General features: G+C 40.9%; 2 protein-coding genes across 4 annotated transcripts; one reads left to right on the top strand and one right to left on the bottom strand.

The window, feature by feature from the left end:
* Positions 1 to 1,687: 1,687 nt before the first annotated feature.
* LOC111846411 (UNC93-like protein MFSD11) lies at positions 1,688 to 11,989 on the bottom strand. 2 transcript variants are annotated; one of them, XM_023816547.2, is made up of 13 exons: positions 11,677 to 11,970; positions 10,413 to 10,468; positions 9,445 to 9,552; positions 9,121 to 9,200; positions 8,056 to 8,152; positions 7,625 to 7,683; positions 7,221 to 7,365; positions 7,012 to 7,061; positions 6,860 to 6,925; positions 6,627 to 6,752; positions 4,614 to 4,788; positions 4,266 to 4,401; positions 1,688 to 3,365 (listed from the first exon to the last, which is right to left on the bottom strand). In XM_023816547.2, exons 1-13 carry the CDS (start codon positions 11,764 to 11,766, stop codon positions 3,213 to 3,215), a joined length of 1,341 nt encoding a protein of 446 aa, XP_023672315.1. In that variant the 5' UTR covers positions 11,767 to 11,970; the 3' UTR covers positions 1,688 to 3,212. The 2 variants fall into 2 exon arrangements, with proteins under 2 accessions (XP_023672315.1, XP_023672316.1); XM_023816548.2 differs by having other exon boundaries at positions 3,228 to 3,365; positions 4,266 to 4,390; positions 11,677 to 11,989.
* Positions 11,990 to 14,390: 2,401 nt separating this feature from the next.
* Positions 14,391 to 24,096, top strand: ubfd1 (ubiquitin family domain containing 1). 2 transcript variants are annotated; one of them, XM_023816563.2, is made up of 7 exons: positions 14,391 to 14,497; positions 15,277 to 15,561; positions 15,641 to 15,849; positions 16,041 to 16,106; positions 17,895 to 18,000; positions 18,972 to 19,054; positions 21,226 to 24,096. In XM_023816563.2, exons 1-7 carry the CDS (start codon positions 14,482 to 14,484, stop codon positions 21,334 to 21,336), a joined length of 876 nt encoding a protein of 291 aa, XP_023672331.1. In that variant the 5' UTR covers positions 14,391 to 14,481; the 3' UTR covers positions 21,337 to 24,096. The 2 variants fall into 2 exon arrangements, with proteins under 2 accessions (XP_023672331.1, XP_023672330.1); XM_023816562.2 differs by lacking the exon at positions 14,391 to 14,497 and adding an exon at positions 14,504 to 14,563.
* The last annotated feature ends 1,485 nt before the right edge of the window (positions 24,097 to 25,581 follow it).

The following is a 25,581-nucleotide window of genomic DNA, read 5'->3' as shown; positions in this document are numbered from 1 at the left end:
TAAAATACTTGGGGATTAGACTTAACCACACCCATGGCTTATGGTATGAGATTCCAAGCATAAACATGTTTTGGGGCTTTGAATTGAATCAGAAAACTTCTATTATCTAAGAAAAAAAATGTTTTTGAAATTGACTTATATGGCTGAGAATGAATAACACTTCTTATTGGACGTGTATTACGTGTATCAGATCACATCACATACTCATGCTTTAAGGATTGTCCAAAGGTGCCATTTTTCACAAGAACATCCATCCATCCATCTTCAAGACATCTGATGAGGCATGCAGTGGCAGTATCAGAACAGACCAGACCATAGCCCTGTCAGGTGGGAACAGGCGAGTGAGAGTGGGAAAGTCAGCAATCCCCTTTATTAACCGATTTCATTAAGTGACACAGTTGGAACCACACATACTGTATGTTCACAATTTGCTAGCTGGAGTGAAATTTTCATCATTTTAAATATATGCACATGAATTTACATGTATGTAACAATTTTATTTTATTTGTAAATAGTCTGTAGAGTTTTGCGAATTACCCCGATGCTTTTGATGTAGCTAATTTTAGGTTTATACTGGAAAAATATAGATTTGCTGTAAGATTTTTTGTGTGAGAGTCTGAAAGCGTGTCACACCAGATGCATGAGAGTTGGCTAACAGCAAGCACAGAAACTGCTGTTGAGTTTTTCACACTAACAATGAGGTACTGTAGCATCTGGCAGACTGAGGCATGGAGGCGGAGCAAAGCGACAAGGAAGGTCACGTATAGGGGAAAACAACGCCTTTTTATTAAGCCCTTAAGAGTACTAATGCTGGCATTAAACAACCACCGAACAACACATAATGGGAAAAGCAGGATGGTTGGATCGGACAATAAGGCTGAAACGGCTAAAGACGCTCTAGGATTGGACGGGATTCACATATAACACGGGCAGAGACAGACACAACAACAGGAAATAAGTATTTAAGAATAATACACACAGGGGCTATTTACAATACTCCCAGCATGCTCAGCACACTTACTTGGCTCTGACTGTCCTGGCAAGCACCACAAGCAGTCCTCCACCATTTCCTCCAGCAAGTCGCTAAGGACTGGTGGCAGCCGCCGGTGGTCCCTCTCCAGGGGCAGAGGAGGCGCTGAGCAGCTGGCGACTGCTGCCAGAGCTGAGCTGCTAGCAGGCATTGGGCAGCCAGCAGGCTTTGGCGGGGAAGGTTCCCCCTGCAGCCAGTAGGCTTTGGCGGGGAAGGTTCCCCCTGCAGCCTGTAGGCTTTGGCGGGGAAGGTTCCCCCTGCAGCCTGTAGGCTTTGGCGGGGAAGGTTCCCCCAGGCCGCGGCGAAGGTTCCCCCAGGCCATGGCCCTTCCTCTTCTGCGGCTCCTGAGCCAGCTGGGCCTCCAAAGCACGACACGCCTTTTCACAACCGAGCAGCACCGACGCACAGCCAAGTAACACTGCCTCCGCTGCCCTGGCTTGACGCTTCTGGCGGTCGCACCTCGCACTCCCAGCACGCTAGTTCTTCATGCAGCCGCTCCTGGTCCTGATGAAGTACCACTGCAATTGGCTGCCAGAGGATGAGGAGAGCCCTCTCCAGTGAGGCTGGTGGGGCCACTTCTAGCATCCCACTTCTGACACCAGTGTAGTATCCGGCAGGCGAGGAATCGTGGTGGCGGCAAGGGATGAGGAAGCTCACTTAAAGGGTAAAATGATGCCCTTTTATTAAGCCCTTAAAAGGACTAACACAGGTACTAAACAACCACCGGACAACACATAACAGGGAAAAACAAGGAGGTTGGATGTCAAACAATAAGGCGCCCACAGTGGGTAATTTACACAAAAGCTAAAGGACAGGGTTCACAAGTATCAAGGGCAAAGACACCGCAACAATAGGAAAGACAACACAAGATTTACAATATTCCCAGCATGCTCAGCGCACTTACTGGGCTCTGCTATGTGGAGCCATGTTTCTAGTACTATAGTACTTTGTAAACAATGGTGAAACATTGTTTACAATCAATCATACAGTTGCATTGTATGAAATGTTTTTAGTAGGAGCCATACAACAAATGTTTAAATTTATACTGCCACCTTGTGGCCATGTTATGTTATATTACTGTCTAAAAACCAGGGCTCAAATGAGGACTGTGGACTGACCATCTGGCAAAGGCAGTGAAAAGACAGTAAAATGTTTTTGATACTGGAGCAGTGCGTAACAGAGGTTTGGGGGAAAGCATGTATAGATTCACCTTAAGAGAACTAGATATGGGATACAGGAGGCAGATTTCACCGGTAAAGAAACCAGTGTGAAGCTGGGGTAAGATTCCGGAATGAGCTCTGTACTGATTCGCTCTCCCTGCAGTGAATGTGTAATGTTTTGATCCAATACATTTATAACACAAAGGACATCTGCACAAGAGTGTAAATACATAGGTGAGCTCCATATTGAAATGAAAGGAACACTTTAGTTTATTCAAAGAAATAAACAAAGGTAGACAATATTTATTCTGAAATAAATATAAAAACATGCCTTCTACCAAAATATGGTTATAAATATTAGGATCAATATAACATAAGCTGGGAATCAGACTATATCATGGAAATATTAATACACAGCTTGATAGATATATTTGCCAGCATTAACGTGTTATTTTAAAATTATTTTAACAACTAGGCAAGACCATTATTAGATTATCTGTCATCCTAAATGAAGCCAAAGAATCCCTCCATATATCATCCAATTACTCATCCTGGACAGGAGGGACCTGGAGCGGATCCCCGGCAGGGCACACCAGGGGTAACCCTGAATAGCACACAGAGCCATACCTGACTTTCTCATTCCACTAGCTTATTGTCATTTTTCCTCACTGTACAAATAAAGTTAAATATCAACAGCCTATTGTCCAACTAACAATTATTACACAAGATGAACAGACAGTGATTCAAGTTCAGTTCTTCTGTTGCCCACCTAATATTCTATAACACTGATGGACATTCAGCTAAATCTGCATACAATGGGTCAATATTATCATAAACAATTACTTATAAACAATAACCCTGAGGAAAAACACATGAGGTTGGAATTATAATACAAAAATGTTTAAAGCGTTCTTTGTGAATGAAATGTACCACCTGCTAAAATTTAAATTACTAGTGTGTCGCTCTGAATTGGGCAGAAGCTGAATTGATGAGCAGGGTTGGTTCGAGGCCATCGAGGCAAGTCAGTACTGCGTGGGGTCCGTAGGTGCGACCTGTGTCTTCTCTGCCACGAAGAAGCAGAGGGTCCCGATGAAGCCAAACAAGCCCATGATGAGCAGCTGCCAGGACAGCAGCAGGTAGCCACTGCAGAAGAAAGCCAGTGCCGCCGAGACGGACTGGGTGCGAGATGGGCAAGGATGGGGCATGCAGTTACCGTGGCGAAGACAGACGGGCATGTCGTCAGATAGTCACAGTAAACCAGTTTGTCATTGACATGCCCTCATCACCGCTAATACATCATGTTTTAATTCATGGTTTTTGTACCATTTGTTAGGAGTCCCAGTCTAGGGTTAGGGCGTAACAGAGTGAAAGGGAAAGGGGAATAACAGGGTGTGGAGGACCAGGGAACACATGTGGACAAAGGGGTGTTTTTTTATATTTGTGAACCTCACAGGTTTCACAATCAAACATAATTGCGAGCATTATATAAATTAACCCCCCCCCCCCACACACACAAAGTGCGTGAACTGGCATTCTTGATATTAAATTACCAGTATTGTTCTGTAATATCCTGAACCAATTTCAAAGATCGGAATTGAGGCCAATCCAGCCTGATCTATTTAATTTCCCACATCTTCCCAGTTTACATCAGTAGCAAAGTTTGTAAGGTTCCGTTACACGCTGCAGTAAGCTTGAGGCACATGGCTTGAACAGAGTGTTCAGCCGTGTGGAAATTCTTTGTATTGGAAACTCAAAGTAGCCCAACAGCTACCTGAATTGTTTTCAATGCCTTTCAAGAGGAAGTAGCAAGAGCGTCATGTAATACGAGTCTAATTAGGCCCTTTCAGAAACATTATAAAGAAAAATACTGCAAAATCACAAAGCTTAAACTCAAACGTAGAATGCACTCATGCCTACTGTATGTGTATATATATTTAAACGTTTATTATCAGATCAGGACCCAGAACTGGCAAATATAAATATTGAATGGACCAGATTGAAGTACCAAAAAAGTGTATCGGAACACCGCTAGTAATGTCTCTAAGCATGTGGCACACGTGGCTTCTCAGCACTACCTGGATGAATTTGAAGATGGTGAAGGCCGGCGCACTCTGCTCAGCGAACACGCAGCCCAGGATGCTGTATAGCTGCGTGTTGAAGCAGCTGTCTCCGAGACCAAGCAGGAAGCTGCACAGCAGGGCTATGGACACGCTGGGCAATGAGCATGGCCCGTTTAGTTAGTCACTCTGCTGGGAATTGTATGAACGAGCCAATTACAGAAAACACTGTTTCAGCAATGCCTCTGGCCCACTGCACAAACGGATTTGTCTCAAGCCAATCAGTATTTCCCATGCTGCTTCAAACAGGCCACGCCTCCGGCCACAATACGGCAACTCTAACGCCCTCCGTTTAGGGTGGGATACCTGGGAGACAGGTAGGGCTCCAGCTGCGTGCTCGTCTCAAACACCACAGGGGCGTCATTCGGGATGTTCAGGAAGATCAAATAGAAGGCAACAAAGTGCACCACCATGCCCAGGAAGACCACTGAGGTACGTCTGAAGCGATTGTTCTTGCACAGGAGCCCAAACAAACCTCCACCTGTGGGGAAAGAGCAAGATAATTTACCCAGAGTTAACAGTTTAGTTTTGCACAATAAAGTCTAAAGAACTGACATTTTAATACCAAACTTCCATCCATCCATCCATCTGCTTATCATGGTTAGGGTCACAGAATAATATAAAACAATTTAAAATCTAAAGGTTAAACATGTATACAACAAAAATCCAATGTAGGCAAGCTGAAATGAGGATCATGAGCCATACACAGGCAGGACCATAACCATATAAAGCCAGGACCATGAGCCTTACACAGGCAGGACCATGAGCTGTATAGAGCAAGTAGTAGGGCTGCACAATATCACACTGTGATATAATCAAAAGAGATTATATTCAAAAGAGCTTTAGCTGATGGGAATAAACATTTGATGAGATGCCACCTTATGGACATTTGCTTACATCCACAATTTGGTAAGCAGATTAGTAGATCTGTATCAGTTCAGTGAATCCTTATGTTTATTAAATCTGGTTAGTAGAGTACGCCACATACTACTTTCGGTATATCATGAAAGCGATAAGCACTGAAGTGGTGGTGAAGAAAAGGACAGCTCAACAGCTACAACATCGTTTGAAAGTGGAGATCTTGTGGATAAACAGATAAAAAGGCAGCAATGGTGTGGTGGTACGTCTTGCAGTTTAAAGAGTGTACATGTACTAAACATAAGGATATGCCAAATTGATACAGATTACCGATTTTTGGGCATTACAATACACCTCTCATTAATATTTCAGGCATTCTACTAATCTGCTTACCAAATTGTGGGTGTAAGTAAACATCTGTATAGTGCTGAAACACTGGCGCCTGGACAAATGTTTGTCTGTCATCTAAAGTCCTGATGATTATTGTGCATATGCCATATAATTGTGATGTGATATTGTGCAGCCTTAGCCGGGACCATGAGCCACACACAGACTGGACCATGGGTCATACAGAGCCAGGACCATGAGCCATATAGAACCAGGACCATGAGTTATACAAAGCCAGGACCATGACTCATACAGAACCAGGACAATGAGCCATACAGAGCCAGGACCATGAGTAATACAGAGCCAGAACCATGAGTTATACAAAGCCAGGACCATGAGCCATACAGAGCCAGGACCATGAGTCATACAGAACCAGGACCATGAGCCATACAGAGCTAGAACCATGCGCCATACTGAGCCAGGATCATGAGCCATACAGAGCCAGGACCATGAGCCATATAGAACCAGGACCATGAGTTATACAAAGCCAGGACCATGAGCCATACAGAGCCAGGACCATGAGCCATACAGAGCCAGGACCATGAGTAATACAGAGCCAGAACCATGAGCCATACAGAGCCAGGACCATGAGCCATATAGAACCAGGACCATGAGTTATACAAAGCCAGGACCATGAGTCATACAAAGCCAGGACCATGAGTCATACAGAACCAGGACCATGAGTCATACAGAGCCAGGACCATGAGTAATACAGAGCCAGAACCATGAGTTATACAAAGCCAGGACCATGAGTCATACAGAACCAGGACCATGAGCCATACAGAGCTAGAAGAATGAGCCATACAGAGCCAGGATCATGAGCCATACAGAGCCAGGACCATGAGTTATACAAAGCCAGGACCATGAGCCATACAGAGCCAGGACCATGAGCCATACAAAGCCAGGACCATGAGCCATACAGAGCCAGAACCATGAGCCATACAGAGCCAGGACCATGAGTCATACAGAGCCAGGACCATGAGCCATACAGAGCCAGGACCATGAGTTATACAGAGCCAGGACAATGTGTCTGCCACAGTCTCAATGCACAAGGAGGGAACAGGACAAACCTACCAATAATCTCTCCAAGTCCCACCACAATCCCAGAAAGGCCGATGAGACTTTTGGCATCATTTCCAAAATGCCCTGTGGCCCCGATGCATGTTCCATAGACACCACTGTAAAAAGACAGTTCCAGGCCTAGAAAACAGTGGGTCAGCAAGACCAGATGCTACTGTGTTACACGTCACATGCTTGGTTATTTATAGTGATTTGCTAAAATTCCATGCAATTTGTTCAGCACGTACCACTGTAGGCCATAGAGCAACTTAAGAGGAGTATAGCTTTCGAACGAAACAGCTGCAAAACTGAACCTAGGGTGAAAAACAACAACAAAAAGCGTTACAAGAACAAACCACCCAGTGCTACATAAACAGATAACATCAAAATAAGGTCTCACTTAGCTCTGACTTGGTCTCCCTCACTGCTATGGTAGTTTTTTGTTTGTATCTGTAAAACAAGGTAGTAAGATGATTTTCCAGCAAAACACCTGGCCACAGACATGTCACTGGCTCGCTAATTACAATACCATTAGCTCGACCACTTCTTATGCAATGTTACCAATTAATAAGCCTCAGAGCAGAGAGACAGAACTTTTCCTTCATTTACATGATGCGGGCTGAGAGTAGAGATTCTCCTTCCTCTTCAGATAGGACCTCCTCTTGTAGTCCAGTCTTCCTCAAGACAATAAAGGTCAGGGTTCCCAGAACAGAGATCCCCAACAGAACCACAAACATAGTCTTTCTGTTACTGTCTGTGAGAGGAGAGCAGCATGTGTTACACACAGGATTGAGAGCTCAAAGCCTGGAAACAGTGGACAGAACAACACTTTTCATGTCCAAATGAAGTCCCAGCCTGAGCTGCACCCTTTCAGTAGTAATCAGGCAGCATAAAGGTTGAAGTCATATTTAAGTTTGAAGCCCATTAATGAAGAATGTGAAAATATTACAACAGCCTTTTCTATAAGTATAGCCAGCAGAAATTTGGAAAAAGATGTTGCAAAGCCATCCTACCTGTGATTTCTGTTTTTCCTCTCCAGTCAAAGTAGATGTACATATTGCCAAATAACATGCTGTTTGGAAGGCAGAAAAACCAACAAAGATGGCTGCGAATTTGCAAGGTTTACAATGCTGCATACAAAAGACAGAACCGCTCAGTATTTTAGTCTTACTAGGACAAATTATGTGTGTGTTGAGTTTGCATCCTCCTTGTGTTTGCTTAGTTTACCCGTGGGGCTCTAGTTTCCTCCCGCACTGCAGAAACATGCAGTCAGGAGTATCTGCATGCGAACATGTGAACTGCAAGTGTCCCCTGTGCTTTGCCCTGTGATGCCTAGGATGGGCTCCAGGCTCATCACGATGCTTCACTAGATAAACCGTATGGATGGTCTGATAGCTAGATGGATGCCACTAGTTATAAATGGACAACATCTGTCTTACAGTACCTGCACTGTAGAAGCCCCCAAAAGACCCCGGTGTGCTTGTTGATGGTGGCAACATCAGAGTTCTGCACCAGAAAGGTTCCCTGAGCGGTCCACAGCACTGAAAGGGCCAAACAAACCAACAGGACTAACACAGTCACCTCCATTCCTGGGTGTGGCCAGCAGACGAACACTTCAGCACGGACGGTAAAAGGGAAAAACAGGACTTCTGCTAGAAATGATCACATCAGTTTCATGGATTATATTCAGTTACAGTTATGCTATCTTATAAGGCATATGTGTGTCATATTTACACAAAGCTCCCTTTCATAGTTTTACAGATGAATCACGGTCCGTTAATATGAAGTCTTGATCAAATGATTCAAGGAAGTGCTGAATGGAAGCATTTTATATCATGAAAAGTACTTTTAAATGAGTTCTATAATGAAAGCTTTAAACAATTGTCACCAGTATATTTTTCTGTGCATTGACTTTAATTTTATCAGGAAATACAAGCTTATATGATTAATTGGTTGAAATGCAAAATGGCTGCACTTCAATGTTTTACGCATACATTAAACCTGACAAAACGAACATGTTATGTCATTACGCATTATGCAAGTTAAAAAGTGGAATTAAAATTACACAATTGTCCAAAATCACTGCAAAAATGGACTGAAAGTAACCGGACTATTAAATTTTCCTCTGCCATTCATTGGAAAGATCCATCACCTGATAAATGAATGGAAAAAGTTTACCTATGACCTTATTTCCTGGAAGCTGTCAATCTTAAAACTGTTTTCAAATTATGTGATTAAAAAAACAATGGCACCTTTTTTCACTGTACTGTATGACATACATAAAAATCATACATTCATAGAAGTATATCACGTAAGATTAATCCATAAAGTTAAACAGCCTAGTACCTTTGAACCTCGTGCACAGAATAGCGTTAGTAAATGTTTAACAAACTTCTTGTGACTGAAAATTGTAATTTACCATATACCTAATACTATACAGATAAATATCATATAGCTTGGTGAAGGTAAACAGGGAATCAGCCCAATCAGAATTGGGTCACGGACTCACTGGAAGCTCCTAAGCCAATCAGAATGGACACGAGGTAAAAAGACCACGTCTCTGGAAGGATGAAGAGTGCGGAGTAACAACTACAAAAGGGGAAATGGACAAAAACAGCAAAGCCTGGCATCAGATTGAAAGTCATCTAAAAGTGGTCAAGGAACTGCTTTGCAATTCTGGACAAGCTGAACCAATTTCACAATTTTGTGCCCTTTTCGGATAAAAAGTAGCATGGGACACAAATGTAATTAAATCTGTGTTTAAAATTAGTTCTATTACATTCTGACTGAGCATGGCAACTGAAAGCAGAAATTAGGCAGAGCAAATACTCACCTATAAAGTAACCCACTGAGAAACATGGTGACCCGCGGTCCCAGAATTGTCACAATGACCGGAGCAAACAAATTGGAGAATGAGAAAACTCCATATATAATACCAAGACTGCAGAAAGAGCAGAATAAAGCTTAATTGTGTGTATTCAGGATTTACATAGACATTGACATAGACATATGCATCCATGCATTCGATCATCCAGCTTTCATATTGCTTATCCAATACAGAGTCTGGGTGAGCCTGAAACCTCTCCCAGGAAGCAGAGAGCATGAAGCAGGCACACACTGAGACTCTTTGGATGGGGTACATACTGGGTACATACAGGCACACACTGAGACTCTTTGGATGGGGTACATCCTGGGTACATACAGCACACATTGAGACTCTTTGGGTGGGGTACATCCTGGGTACATACAGGCACACACTGAGACTCTTTGGATGGGGTACATCCTGGGCACATACAGCACACATTGAGACTCTTTGGATGAGGTACATCCTGGGTACATACAGGCAGACACACTCTTTGGATGGGGTACATCCTGGGTACATACAGGCAGACACACTCTTTGGACAGTGTACATCCGGGGCACATACAGGTACAAATTCTGAGGACCCTGAACATGGAGAACCCCCCCCCACACACACACACACACACAATGTATTTGGGAAAAGTGCAAGGGATCTACTTTTACACAACTGGAACTAACACACACACACACATACATATATACATACAAACAAACATATAAAACACAGAGCTAAAGAGTGTAATGAACCACTTTGTACCATGTTCACTTTTAATTATAATTTTACCACAGGATTAATTTAGTTATTTTTGAAAATAAACATCAGACTAAACTATCAGCCCTTACAATAGCAAAAGCATGCATATTTGGATTGTTTTGATTGAAAATGAATTGCACATCAAATAAAATTCAGGCAATACTGTGTAGATGGACAAACTATACCTGTGGTAGCCACTTCCCCTGAATGTGGTGTTATGCAAGCTTTTTATCACGGTTTGCTTGAAAATAAAAAACACACAATTAGAAGAAAAGTCAAAAACATGAATTCAAATTATGTTTCTAAAAACTTATTAGGAGGCACCTTAAAACAACCAACAATACAATTAATGAATAAAAATACTAATGTACATGCTTTATAGTATTTATAGTGACACAGCTAGTGGTTGATCATTTTCCTCTGAAATTTATCATTTTCCAAATAGTTTTACTAGTAGGTGAACCCACTAGCCTAATTCATGACACATGTTGAATGGACATAGGACTTTCTTTGCCTAACCAGAGCAAAGACCACACTATGTCATGGGATACAGATTTAGTTTTGTTAATTTGATAATGAAATGCTGGTTTTAAGACCCCCTTCGCCATGTGACCTGCTTTGTGCCATTTTACGTCAAGAAAAACTTGGGGAAAAAACTAAACCAAGTCAATTTTTATAAACCTCCAAAGGATCATTTAAAAAATAACCACCACCGAGAGATGCTTTGCACGGTTAAAGAATGTTTGACATTAAGGGATGTATTTAGGTGCTTTAGAGTAATTTGCCGTGCATCTTCACAATTTCGTATGCTGGTACAAATTTAGTACACGAACGGCGCCAGACCTGGTTCAGTTCCAATGTTCTATGGACGCATTTATTAGACAGACGTACACTCTCACTTACTCATTTGAAACTAGAAATATGTAAATAATCAATATATCTGAAAGGTATTTGGCTTCACGCATTGATACTTGATTACAGAAAACACTGGGTTTTACCCTGACCCAACTAAATGAGAACCTATAGCCAGACAAAGGAAAAATAAAATAAAAGTTTGAACCTCGCCCTTACTGTTTGTTATGACTGTGTCTCTTTATTTCAATGCTACTTGAACGCAGTTCGCTTCTACACTTCCACCTATTGTCTATAGACTCGATCATGCAACCCAAGCGGTGTTAAACTACCTATTTCATCGTAAACTTCCTTAACAAAGGAATACAAACTAGATTATTTTTCACAGACACAAAATCTCCCAGTGGTTTTGAAACTTAACCAACTTGCAAAACTACACAATTAAGTAGTCTCTATCCGCGAGCAAACAAGTCGATCTAGTGCTAATTAGTGTTAACTATAGCTGCATCGGCAGTGTTTTTGGTAAATTTGGTGCCAAAGCACTTGATCTGACGTATTTTCACGATTTTCCAGTTAGTAGACTGTCCCCAGACTTACCTCGATATTTCCACACGTTGTAAATGCGGTGAAAATAAGCATAAAGCCAACTCCTAAAATTACAACATTGTACGTCCTGACGTCTGCCATTACTTAAGCCGTAAACAATTTAAAAGCTCCAAAGAACAATATTAATATTATTAATAATAATAAATATACACATAAACACTTTGTAATTTTCACTAAGGCTCATTCTTTGAGCCCCGATTTGACATGTTGCACAGTGAAAGTCGCAGCCGTAAAAGTGCGTAATTTGAAACTCCACGCCTCAATCTGGTACTGTACGTGTTTTTTCCAATCCTGGTTTAAACTTTGGTTATTTGCCAGTTCATTTCTCTATCTCGGTTACAGACTGAAGTTATGTATTTCGATATGCAGTACCATTATTTCATTTCAAAAACACATATGTATTTTGCAGAAATACATGGGGCATAATTTTGCTTTCCTGTTTCGTTTTTTAAAAATCTTTCAAAATTCTATTTTACAGCTGCAGAATTCAGATGTCAAAAACGCCGTCTTTCCTGGACTTATTTTATGATTGCGTTTATAAAAACTTCCGTATGACCGGGGCATTTTAAGGAAACTGCATCCAGATAAAACGTTACACGTCGATCCATATATCTCGTTTCACGAATTACCTATGGTCGTCCTACAGGACTGTGGGCAATTCCAGATGTATCAAAAGCTGTAGTTAACGGAACAATCTGTCAACCTACTTCAGCTGCCTCTGTTCACTATTTCCTTGCTTAGTTTTGGATTGGATCCTGGTTATATGTGTTTCTGAATTCTGGTTGCTTACTGTATTTTTCCAAATTTTTATTTATTTATTTATTTATGATTTCCTGGATCGATTTTGACTTGTTGGATTGGACTCACTCAGTATCTTTGATTCTGTTTGCCAGACCCTACTTAGAGCTATGACTTAATCTATTGTGATTGCTGTGTGCCCCATATCTTGCAGTCAGTGGGCCTATTACTATCAGTACTGAGTATTCAAGGAAAACGGCCATTTTTATGCAGTTTGCAATGCGTGTGTTTATCAGCATCTGGGTTCCTTTAGCTTGAAGTTCTGTTTTTAATCTCTGTCCTTAAGCTATGACAGATGTATGACACGCACAAGCAGCTTATAGCCTGTGGCTCTTGGACCTAAACTGACTGCTTGATGGCAGGATGTTTGTGTATTATCTGCTTTCCTTATATGTTATCAAAGAGCCTGCCAAACAAACATACATATACTAACATAACCCCTACTGTTCCACCTTACTGTTACCTTTACTGTTCCACTTTACTGTTCCACTTTACTGTTACCTTTACTGTTCCACTTTACTGTTACCTTTACTGTTCCACTTTACTGTTCCACTTTACTGTTACCCAAATGGTGAATGGAAATACAAAAGCCAAGCTCAGCAGTCAGCATTCCCATTTCACCACCTGTGGGATTGTGGATATAAACCATCCCCAGGTTTTGTGTAGGAAGAGACGGCACATTCACACAGTACAATATTTATGTGGGTATGTGGGTTTCCTGTGGGTATTTTCAGTGTCCTCCCATGGCAGACTGAGTACCTACCTGCTGTCCTGCTTAGCTTTAAGGTTCTGCGTGGTTCTGGCATTAAAGATAAAGATGCAATTTTAAACTTTTTGCTTCACAATCTATTGAGATCACCACAACCGACAACCTGCAAACCTGTTTTCATCCCGAATGGCTGTAATTTCCCATCTGCTCTGTCTAGGACTCTGTGTGATGAAACAAGCTTTCAGCCCAGCTCAGGAGCCCTAACAGATAATGGATAAATAAACAGGCCTCAGAACTTATATCTTCAGCCCTGAATAGATCCTAGCAGATGTTTTATCCATTACGTTTTATCCATTAGATATTCTGTTAGATTATTATGTGGTGGTACTGTACTGTAGAGTATCTTGTTTCTGCACTTTTTAGCCCAGATGAAGCTGTTACATTAAATGTGCTACATTTTCTGACTGTATTTATGCTGATTATTGTCTAATTGACGTGCTATTTTCTGTGTGCATAACTTCATCTTAAAGTTGGAACACAGTCATTCATCATGAAGTCCTTAGTTATTCAGTTATATTTATGAAAAGACAGCATGTGTGAGTAAGAATAATTAGTTGTATACATATCAAGGATGGGACATTCACGTTGTCCAGATATATAAAAGGCAATTGGTACATTGTTGGCAACAGAAAAATACCACCACCCAACATAATGAGCAAGGTGGATGTCTTTGTAATTAATGCTGTATGGAGCACTTTTATTTTTTTTATCACTTTTCTGTGTGAATGAAGAATGGCGTTTGCCCAAAATATTCTGAATTATATTTCAGATAATTAAGATCCTTAATTTATTTTAATACTCACAGCTCATTGAAATTTCAATAATTATTAGAACAATGAAAATAACTGAAAGTGGCTACAGACTAACCACAAAACCATGGTATGCGCCGTTGCACATATAACTCAGAAGGGAATTTAGGGAAATCCCATTACCGACAAATGCTGCCAGGAAGCAGCTTTTAAATTTTCATTACTGAACATAAAGAAATGCTTCCTCTTTTTCAAATAAATCATCCCAGTTTCAAATCCATACATGTACTGCCTTTGTCAAACGCGGTTTGTCTTGAGGGGGAATTTTACAAGGAAAATTCACGAGCAAAGCTGTCCGTGCAAGGCAGATGAAGAAAGTACGGAAGCCTGTGAAGTCAATCCGCGTACGGAAGCCGCCGAGGCTTTCCGAGCACACGCGCGTTTCTCGGTAGGCACACTGCATCATAGTACACAATCATCATGGCGGCGCAGGACGGTAGGTATTCCCACAACATGCCTTCATACCCTTTTTGCTGTCCGGCCGGCTTGTGTTTCGAAATAGGTTAGCTTGAAAACGTAATGAAAACTGATGAATAGTTAGCGGTGAACTTGTAACTTGTCAGTTCGGATGCTTCATGTTTGGATTAAGGGGCATCTTACTAACCTGCCTTTAACCATGAAACACTCCAGTCGTTTTTGTTACAGAGCCAAAACACGGTTATGTAAGTTCTGGGTACAAACAACCGAACATATGGTTGAACTGCTTTTGTGTGTATCAAAATGTTTAGACAGCTACCGACACTAATTATGCCTTTATAAACTGTTAATGCCGTTTTCATTTGTTTTTATCCAGCAACGGCTAAACAGCTAGCCGTGTAAGGATAGTTAACCACCACAGCCAGCTGTTCACCACAGTTTCGCATACTTTTAAGTTCTTGTGTAAGAATATATGAATCGACAAATGTCAGTTACCTTTGTCAGTTTGTCAGTTGTTCATTATTTATTGTCACTACACGTGTTGTAATACTAGGAATATTCTCATGATTCAGCTGAAAAAGCAGGTGTAGACGTTGACCAAGATGACACCAGTTGAGCTGACAGACCCTAGCTTGATAATCCTTAATATATCATCATGCTCATAAAAAGTCTTAATAACAACATAATCTATCAACTTAAGAACCAAGAATGTTAACCCCCACCCCCATGTGGATGTAATCAGCTGTCAAACTCTCATTGATTCAATGTGTTCTCCTTTGAAAATGCCACTGATTGCAGGAGATGAGGGGATCACGATGGAGACCGAGGCCAGTGTGAATGATGATTCTGCGCTGTGTGTGACTGCCGTTGAAGGAGGGGACAACGAGGCCACTACCGCCGGTGCCCAAGCTGACGGGGAAAAGCTTGCAGACCTGGGATCAGCTGTCAGCAACGGAGGCGACACCGACGACGGCAAGGAAACTGTAGATCTGAAAATAATCTGGAACAAGAACAAGTACGATTTAAAAATCCCCCTGGATGGGACAGGAGCCAACTTAAAAGAAAGGATTCATTCACTTACAGGTGAGGAGCCGTGCAGTTTGGGTCACTTCTGACTGAAACAGGAATTCCAGCTGCTCATGCTTTTGAAATCTGTTTTAAGGTCTTCCCCCTGCTATGCAAAAAGTAATGTATAAAGGACTGCTACCTGAGGACAAGACACTACGAGAAATCAAAGTGACTAATGGAGCCAAAATCATGGTCGTGGGATCTACGATAAATGACGTGCTGGCAGTAAATACACCAAAAGAAGTCATGCAGCAAGAAGTGAAAGCTGAAGAAAATAAAAAAGAGCCTTTATGTCGGCAAAAGGTAAAACCATATTAGCATGAGAATTTCTTTGTCCTCAAACATTTACTGTTAAAGAGTACTGTCTATTATGTTCCCTGCTTAATAGAATGAAAAAATTCCTTCAAAGATTATCTGTCGAGCTAGTAAGTATGATTTATGTAGACGTATCTGAGTGTCCACAAACTCTGTGCTCTTTTTTTAAAATTTTTTAGCAACATAGAAAAGTGCTGGATAAAGGAAAACCAGAGGATATAATGCCTTCAGTTAAAGGGGTGAAGGTAAGAGACCGGAGAGTGAAATGGGCATGACATCATTAGCCTGATTTTCTCTGTCATTTGATGCTATTTCATATTTGGGTGTTTGTTATATCACAGCGACTGCTTAATGTCTTGTTAGGTCCCTTTAAAAAATATGCATACAACTATAGGTGGAAAATTTATTAGTCGTTCTCTAACTAGTGTTTTATTCCACCTCTGGGTTCCATGTTTGTTTGTTTGTTTGTTTTTTTTTAAAGAAGGGGTCTCATTTTAAATGGTTATGGTTGGTAACCGTGGGTCTTAAATTTCATTAAAAAGCATTCATTTTAATATTCTTAAAATACGTCCATAAAAGTATTGAATTTCATTTACAGAGTATTGCAAAGCTCTTAATTAAAAAAGTATATATGAAATTTTTTTAATGATATATTGATATAATTGATAATTATATATTTTATATGTATATGAATAATATGTTAAATAGACATATGTACCATAATGTCATAAATAATGGTCAAATGCGCAATGGAGCATTTTACGTGGCAAAAGTCATCCTTTTGTTAAGTCGTGACATACAGTAATGACCTGATAATGCTGTTTCCGGATACAAGCTGCTGCTGCATTGGCTGAGGCGCTCATCTTTTCAACATGCCGCAGTGCTGTGTCCAACTTTGAATATATCTGAGTAGAAAAAAAAATGTATATATTCAGTTGTCATTCTATCCTTCTCCATCACTTGATTGTGTATGACTGCACTGCAGAAGAACTGAGGAATTTATTTGTTTGTGTGTTAAATTCTTCCCCATAGTGAGAAATGAATTCTAAGCCCTGTAAGTGTAGTGAAAAAGTGAAAGTGAATAATTGTCATTGTTGACACACCACAGCACACAACAATGAAATGTGTCTTCTACATTTAATCCATATGTGACATACAAGTAGGTAGCTATTATTTAACGCCCGTGGAGCAGTGTGTGGGGATGGTACCATGCTCATGGTACCTCAGTGGTTGGGGATTCGAACCAGCAATCTTTCAATCACAAGCACACTTTCCTAACCATTAGGCCACAACTGCCCATGCAGTCACCACTGGTATGATAGGCAAAATCACAAATCCATTTCAGGCATGTGATATTTACGTATTTTACATAAAGAAACTGGTTTTTATAATCATTCTTCTGCATCATGCCCCGTCACATGTATCGTTAGACTTAACAGGCAGATAAAATGGCTAAAATGTTATTTGTGTCTGTATAGTCTCCATTATATCTTTCAGACTTTTGCCAGTAGGGCTGCAAAGTTGTCATTAAATTTTATTACATTATATATTGAATTTATATATAAGTCTTAAATTGAACCTAGGGATAGGCTGGTTTAATATCTGGAAAGTTAATCATTCTTCATGCTGTGTTACAATGACAATTTTTTTTATCTGTAATGTGGATTACTAAAAACTGAAGCATTTGAAGAGAATTAAGTCAGTAGGCTTGTTACACTGCTGCAGAAAAGTCTTCATTTTATTTTATAACCTGCATTTATAACTAAAATCACATCTGTAGATAATCTTGTTTATTGGTAATAATCTCAGCCCTGTCTGTACAGCTTCGATACAGCTCATTTTCACCTCAAAATGGCTTGTATATTTGTATACCTGTAGTGCTGTTTATGGCTCACAAATGTCTTTTATTTGCGATGCCATTATTCTGTCTGTTTGCTCATTTCTCTCGCACATTCATCCAAAGTAGCCCCTCTCTCACTCTTTCCAATGGACCAGTGGATGACTTGGCAGTAATCGGTGGTTTTGCTTAACAGGAGCGCTTACCTACAGTGCCTTTATCAGGAATGTATAACAAAACAGGCGGGAAAGTGCGGCTCACATTCAAACTGGAACAGGATCAGCTGTGGATTGGAACTAAGGGTGAGATCTTTTATGATTATTAACCAGTGATACATGGGCATTAACCAGTGATACAGTGTTCACGCATGATTGAATTTTGAAAGCCAACATACTTTAAAAGCTTGATACGTCATGCTGGTTGCAAGCCAGGAGTCTCTGGCATTTTGAAAACTGTTTATACTATTCACAGGCTCAACAGCAGACAGTCACTTATTGTAAGTTTCATTCTCATCCTTGCCCATAAGGGTGAGCTAATATTTATACATTATAGGTTGTCTCATGCACATGGTGTTATCATTTTGATGATATTATGTGAATGAATTAAATTCAGCAGTGGTGAGTTCAAAGTAATTCATTTGTGGAAGTATTCACTTCACGTACTCTGTGAGAGACATACAGGACAACAGCAACTTTTAATGTTTGTTTCTGTATTCAGAAGAGAAAAACAATGCTTGGGTATGAGCAGATGTATAATTTGTATAAGATTAATAAGATGTATAACCACATGAGGTCATAGTGAGACTGTATATTAATATTAATAGTAATGTATGTTAATATGACCTCAGTTGGTGGAATACTGGTTATGTGTCTGTGTCTTACAGAGAGCAAGATGGAATACATGAAAAGTACAGTTTCCCTATGGGAATCTCATTTGCAAACAGAATTCTGTAGTTTTAAAATCTGCAGTAAAGATGACTAAAATGGTCTTCAGAATTTCTTATTTAGTTATTTGAGAACATTCAGAACATTTAAGCAGGTGTGAATAGCACTCAGTTGATGTGGTTGGTCAAAGCAAAGAGAGAAGTTAGGGTTTGAGGTAACCTTTGTAGCTGATTGTCACTTCGACTGATGAAGGTCAGACTAGGTAGAAACTTGCTCACACATTAGATAGGTGTTTTTTTTAGTGTCTCATGACACTGTCTGATAGAATAAATGATAATAGCTGTAAACTGGTCTTGCTCAGCTGTCTTCTGCTTGCCTTCTTTCTGTAGAGAGAACAGAGAAGATTCCAATGGGCTCCATCAAGAATGTGGTTACTGAGCCAATTGAAGGCCATGAGGACTATCACATGATGGTAGGTGTCAGACAACCCTGAACCGTGGGAAATCCTTTATACAGATACAGACTTTGTACTTAAAGGAGGGATCAGTGCATTCATTTTATTTCACAGAAACATTTTCTTATTTTTTAAACTGCATCAATCTGTGTTAAACTGCATCCGGCCCTGCAAGCTTGCAGGAAAAAATTTGTGGCTCGGTGGCAGGTTTGGCCATCATAAAAACGTCACACGGCTCCGACAAAGCAGACAGGACTCTTCTGCTCTCCATGGGAGTAGCTCTACTACAGCCGCCCACAGGAAGGCTGCATGCATCATGAAGGGGATGGGGGAATCCCTAGGGAGGCTCATCCCCAGAGGAGTCAAAACTGCTGGAGAGCCAATGGGGTCAGACCTGTTTGTGATCGGGCCTGGTGTGGGGCTGAGGCATCGCCTGCTGCATGGCGGCACTCGGGTCCTATCTGGGCAGGTGCGTGGAGTGACTTGTATCTCCTGCATGATGACCTCTGCTGTCGGAGGAGCTTTGCAAACTTCATATTTCAGTGGCGGCACTCTGAGTTATGCGGACCGGGAAGTGGCCAGACCTCTGTAGGTGGGCGCATCTATTATTGCATCTACCCTGATGGTTGCTATACTCAGGGAGTAGCCATTGCTGTGGCGGATTGGCTCCTCCCGATGGGGTCTGATGTCGCTCCTTTCAACAAGCATATTATGAGGCTCAGGCTAAGGCACTCTCTGGCTGTCTTGTCTTATCTCAGTGTATGCTCTGATCACGGTGAGTGGAGTCTCAAAGAGGAAGACATTTTATTTGCTCCGTTGTTGACAAGGTGACACTTCTCTGCTCATGGGCGACTTCAATTTGACTACTGGAATGTTCCTTGACTTTGCAAAAGGTCTGGACCTGCAGGTCGCTGGATCCTGGTTCCAGCACCCAGAGCTGCATCATTGGAGTTGGTACTCCAATACTGGTGATGCAGTGAAGGAGGTCGAGCACATCCTTGTGGGCAGATGCTGGAGACTTCTGTAGGACTGCAGAGTATAGTACAGGAGTGCCCAGATTGTGATTTCTGAGCACAGACTTGTTGTTGCTACTCGGACGATTCAGTTTATTAAGCGCCGTCACAGCGCACACCGTAGAGAAATCGTGAGCAAGTGACACACTATCTATGGTCTAGTGACCCATGTCCTGCTCATAGAGGAATTGAAACATTATGCACATCTGAATATGTTCCTCTGAGAATCACAGTCAGGTTGGGTGATGGAACTGTTCTTATGGATGACACTGCAATTGTGACCCACTGGGCCAGTTACTTTGAGCAGCTGTTTAAAGCTGATCCTCCAGCTAGGATGTTGGACATCTCTGGGTCCACGATTCTTGAGGCTGATCCTCCGATTAGCTGTGAACTGGCCAGTCTCACTGAGATTGCACAGGTGGTGAATCTGCTGAGGCTTGGGAAGGCTGCAGGGATCTATGGTATCTGAGGTGAACTTCTGGCATTGCGTGCAATCTTTGCTTCCATTTGGGAGACGGGTGTAATCCTAACTGACTGGGAAAGTGATCGCCTGGATTGTGGCAACTACAGGGGAATAACACTGCTCTCAATGCTGAGTTAGGTCCTTTCTAGGGTCATTGTCAACAGGATCTGTGATCACTTGCTCGCCTGCCAGCGACTGTAGCAGTCTGGTGTTACATCTAAGACGTCTACCATGAACCGCATCCTGGCACTGCGAGGTCAAATATTGACACAGTTTATTTGCGGCCTTTGTCGATTTTCAAAAAGCATTCAACTTAGTCGATCCTGCTGCCCTGTGGGACATTCTAAACCTTCTCAGAATCTCCTCAAAGTTGCTGGATGTCATGCTGGGCCTGTACACAGGTACTGTGAGTGCTGGGGGGGGGGAGCCTGAGGTATTTTGTCATGCAGTGGGTGCGACAACATGCTGCACCAGTGCATGTTCCCCGACCTGACCTGACCTTAGTGGAATTTCTTGCTTTAGCTAGTTGTTGAGTTCGTTCTAGTGATGTATGTGAACCGTTCAAATCTTTGGCGTTTTGCTCCTGAGTCCAACACTGTTGACTGCATATGTTGTAAATAAAAGACTAATGGGCCTAAAATTGAGTAATTCCTTCAGAGTTGAGGGTTGTGGTTTAAGCTGTGAGCACTGACATTGTCTGATCTCCTTCCTAGGCATTTCAGTTGGGTCCCACAGAAGCCTCTCAGTACTGGGTGTATTGGGTGCCTGCACAGTTTGTTGATGCAATCAAAGACACAGTCCTCGGGAAATGGCAGTATTTTTAAATGTGCCTCCTCTCTTGACAATGAAGAACTGGGATACCGACCACACAGGATCAAAGGAGAAGTCGAAGGGAAGACGCGTTATGAGGAAAGCCGAAGAACTTTGATTTGAAGCTGAAGAAAGAAATAGAAGAAAACTAAATGGATGATGGTGGACACATTGTTTTGGGTTCATTTAAGAAAAAGCTCAGAGTAGCAGTATCCCGTTTCTAGGCCTCTCATAACATTTTTAAGGCAACTCTTACAAGAATTGTACATAAGTTATGATTATTGTTTTTTTTCTCCCGGTCCTTCACAAAGAAATAAAATTTATTTAAGAACAAAAAAATTGCCCTAGGACACTTCCATAGAGTATGTTTGTCTGCTGTATAGAATAACCTAAACAAGCCAAAGTTAATTATGGACTCGCCTCTAACGTAGATTAGCCTTTGCTCACAGTGCCATCCAAGTGTGTAAATCAAAAGGCAAAATATTTATCCTTAACATTTTTAGTTGCTGGTTCTGTGTAGATTATCTGAAGTAAACAAACATGCCAAAAGTGAACAGGGGCATGAACAACTCCCCATTCTCTGGATTATGGGTACGATTTAAAAGAAGGCCTTTTATTTCTCCAATGAATCGCGCTGAATGTCGAAGGAGCAGCTAGCTTAAGGAGATGTGTGTGCGATAAGCCTTCCTGCCTCTAGTTCCCCGTGCATAAATTCTCAGTACATTGAAATGCTGTGAGTCACGTATGTTGCTGGTCACTGTTGAGTCTGAAAGTGAAACTAATGGTGCTTTTCCAGGGGCATACAGGAACCAGGCCGTATCTGAGCCGTATTGAGAAGAGAGACTAGTTAAAGCGCAGATCCAACTTGCTTCAGTTGTCCACTGCAGAAAGGTCGGCCAGATAAAAGCGTTGCCGGGTTTGACGAGCAACAGTAAAGGAAACTTAAGACTGTAAATAGCATTCACTATAGTAAAATTTGCAACTTCTAAATTAGAGTGAATGCATCAATACATTGTGATGTGTGGTACTACTAAAAATTAATAATATAGAATGTCTCCTTTTTATTTCAGATAATACATGCCCGAAAATCGGTATCTCCATGCATTTCAACCAATCAGGTGGTGGTGACACAACTTGCTCAGTTTAGTCATGCTTTCAGCCCTGATAGTACGCAGGGCCGTGTCCGAGTGGGTACAGGTTAGGTACGGCTCGGATAATTTGTAATGGAAAATAGTCTCTTCGTGGTTCAGCTCGGATAAGGCTTGGTTTTTTGGTGGCAGTGGAAAAGCACCATAACAAAAGTCCTACCTGCTCTGCGATACAAAACAATTTGGCAGACTGACAGGTCCACCTTCAGAACAGTGTTTTTATTTGCCAAAAAAGGTAGCTACACGTATACTGTTTATCAAATAGTGTATTCTACTTCATGTAACCCTTGGAATATACAAATGTAGTTCAATACATTCTATGATCTGTCCAATCTAAAATAATCTTTATCCTCCAGAAATGGTATAGCTTTGTTTTAATGTTGAAATAAGACAGGTAGACTTGGCTGAAGCAGTTCTTCACCTCTGTTACATTTGATTACTGTCCCATTAATATATCAATTAATAATTGTATTTGCAACAATTGCTTAAATTGTAAAGGGACTTCAATGTTCCTTTTACACCCATTGAGTCTTGTTTCTCTCAGTGAAAAATAGAGAAACCTGTCAAATCTGTACCTGTCCATGTTGTTGACTGTATACAAGCTGGTTCACACGAAATGTTGTAAGAAGCAGAGAAGTCTATTTATTTATTATTTTTTACCTGATTATTATTATTTTTTTAATCACACAACCATGTATAACATGTGCTGAACTGCTGGAGATATGAGCCTGAGTATTTTTCACACACGCACACACACCTTCAAACAACTTCACAGTATTTTTTTTTATTCGTACTGTATCGTTACATAGAGGTACTATAATTATACAAAATATGGAAAAAGCGGTATACATGATGGATTTTATATTTGGAAAAAAAGTTCATTTTTTTAAACCGCCATAGAACATTGAAATTATTCTAGGTTTAAAAGATGCAACAGCACTAACTATTGAATTCTACACGTCATATTTTAGTCCTTATAGCAACTGTTTAAAAAGACATTATTCTCTGTTATTGGAGAGGATGTATCAGCTTATAAAGCACAGCCTGCATTCTTCAGGAACTTGTTATAGAGTTTATTTTAAAAGTTTATGGCTAAGCAAAGACACCGCAATCGTGGATCCTGGCACAACAGTTTACAGAGGATGTTTAGTTTTCCCTAGTGCACAGCTGTAGAAATTATGTCTGGGCATTTGCGTTTTATGCTCTGGTTTTTACTTCCGTGTAGCCAAAGAACATCAATCTCTGTATCCCACGAACAGCAGAGGTAGCTAAAAGGCAGTGATGCATGGCTGTGGATTGAATCTTAATGTCTTGGTAGAAGTTTTGTTACAGAAACCTGTTTTAAAGCTAATTTGCTGGTATAGATTCACAAAACGATGCTGAAACTTTGATTTTCATTTATTTTGCACTAAGATAAAATTTTATTAATTGGGAATTACCAAATATTAAAAATATAGTTTTTTTCTGATTTTATACTAAGCTTTGATTTATTGAGTACCATTACCTGATGTTACAATAGGAAATAAATATTTCAGTTTACATTCAAAACATTTCCTGCTCAATACGTGTGGATCACTTGAAGTTTGGAATAAACCAGTTTTGTGCTACTTTGTTAATTGCTTTAAATAGTAGTCTTTGTTTTTTTACCGTTCTGTTACTTTGCATAGATTACCATTTCAATAGGCTACTTATAGTTTTTGCCATCCCCAGTTAACAAAGGGTCCTGTACTCCTTACCGTCTAATGACAATGATGTTCCTGTTTTGTCACGCTCCCCTTGCTGAGACTGTGACTGTAGTGATGAAGGCATGTGACACTCTGTCATTTTTGGAAGCTAATCGAAAGCTGTGAACCTCCAGATGTTCCTTTTTGAGGAATCTCCATGCTGCATGTTGGCATCTCAGACTTTCCCATGCAGCATAGGAAGCAAAGAAATCCTTTAAAATTCATATATATTAGGTTTGTACTAGTATAGGTTTAAATAGAGGCTACTATTGCATGTGGATGGTCAAAAGGTGTTTTACTAATCGAACTGAGTGATTATTCCTCAAGTGTGAGAACCACGAATGGGGGTAAATGGATATGAATACACTGAATTATACAGAACTTGGACTTAACATACATATATGGTTTAATCAAAAAATATCGGTGCATATTCTGCTGTCCACTAAAATATTTCAGCCTTTATGAAGAAATCATTAAAAGGTCCAAAACAATTATATCTGTTCACCACAGTGTACAAGTGCTTTGTGGACTAGGAGGAGGTAAATGACCACATTCCTGACAATCTGAGGTATTGAAGAGGAACTTCATTTCTATGTATGCAAGATGTCAGACTAACTGTCTTTGATCCCTTACCAGTTCTTTACAGAGGAGATGTAACATATAGTAGGCTACTCTCCCTAAAACACTAGAGCAGTGTTTCCCAACCCAGTCCTCGGGGAACCCCGGATAGTCCGTGTTTTTGCTTCCTCTCAGCACACCTGTACTAGGTATTCGGTGTAACTGATTTGAAGGGTCCAGGGTTCCCGAGGACTGGGTCGGGAAACATTGCACTGGAAGCAGTGTTTCCCAGTCTGGTCCACTGGGAGCTAAGAGGGAGCAAAAACATGGACTGTATGTGGATCCCCAGGGACTGGATTGGCAAACACTGCACTAGGGACCTGTTCTACATCTCAAAGCACAGTCGTTAATGATAAATGGTACCTCTCCTTCCTGATTGGAGGGGATTGTTAATGCTATCCTAAATCATGGCAAAAAGGCTGTCTTCCTGACTTCTAAGAGCACCAGTCATGCTTCAGTCTTGAAATCGTGCCTCAGTCCTATTCCATTTCAGTCTTGAAATTCATAAATCGAAGGCTGAATATTCTCCCATTTTTAGCTCATGTCTGGCTTTGACTCAGGTGCACTACAACACAGCATCTCCTAAATCTTCCGACTATTTAGAAATTGAGTGGACTGAGCCTAAAATGAATGTAGTAAGTATTATTAGACCAAGATTTAGACCTAAACCGCCCACTGGGGGCTCCTGTGCGGATAACTTATCAATCCCACTGATGCGATTTAATGAGCCACAACTTAAACCCACCTTAGAATGCTCATTATTGAACGT

The sequence above is a fragment of the Paramormyrops kingsleyae genome, chromosome 22 (assembly GCF_048594095.1).
Source record: "Paramormyrops kingsleyae isolate MSU_618 chromosome 22, PKINGS_0.4, whole genome shotgun sequence".
Lineage (NCBI taxonomy): Eukaryota > Metazoa > Chordata > Actinopteri > Osteoglossiformes > Mormyridae > Paramormyrops > Paramormyrops kingsleyae.
Note: the sequence above shows the minus strand (reverse complement) of the source record. Positions and strands in the feature narration are given on the sequence as shown.

Bases quoted from the DNA above. Each gene is read 5' to 3' on its own strand.
- ubfd1 (XM_023816562.2), top strand. From the start codon at position 14,515: ATGCCTTCATACCCTTTTTGCTGTCCGGCCGGCTTGTGTTTCGAAATA. The intron at 15,850-16,040 runs GTAAAACCATAT...AAAATTTTTTAG, and splicing joins AGCCTTTATGTCGGCAAAAG to CAACATAGAAAAGTGCTGGA. The intron at 18,001-18,971 runs GTGAGATCTTTT...TTCTTTCTGTAG, and splicing joins GCTGTGGATTGGAACTAAGG to AGAGAACAGAGAAGATTCCA.
- LOC111846411 (XM_023816547.2), bottom strand. From the start codon at position 11,766: ATGGCAGACGTCAGGACGTACAATGTTGTAATTTTAGGAGTTGGCTTT. The intron at 9,553-10,412 runs GTATAGTTTGTC...CTCTTTCTGCAG, and splicing joins AGGGGAAGTGGCTACCACAG to TCTTGGTATTATATATGGAG. The intron at 3,366-4,265 runs GTAGTGCTGAGA...TCTCGCACCCAG, and splicing joins CCATCTTCAAATTCATCCAG to TCCGTCTCGGCGGCACTGGC.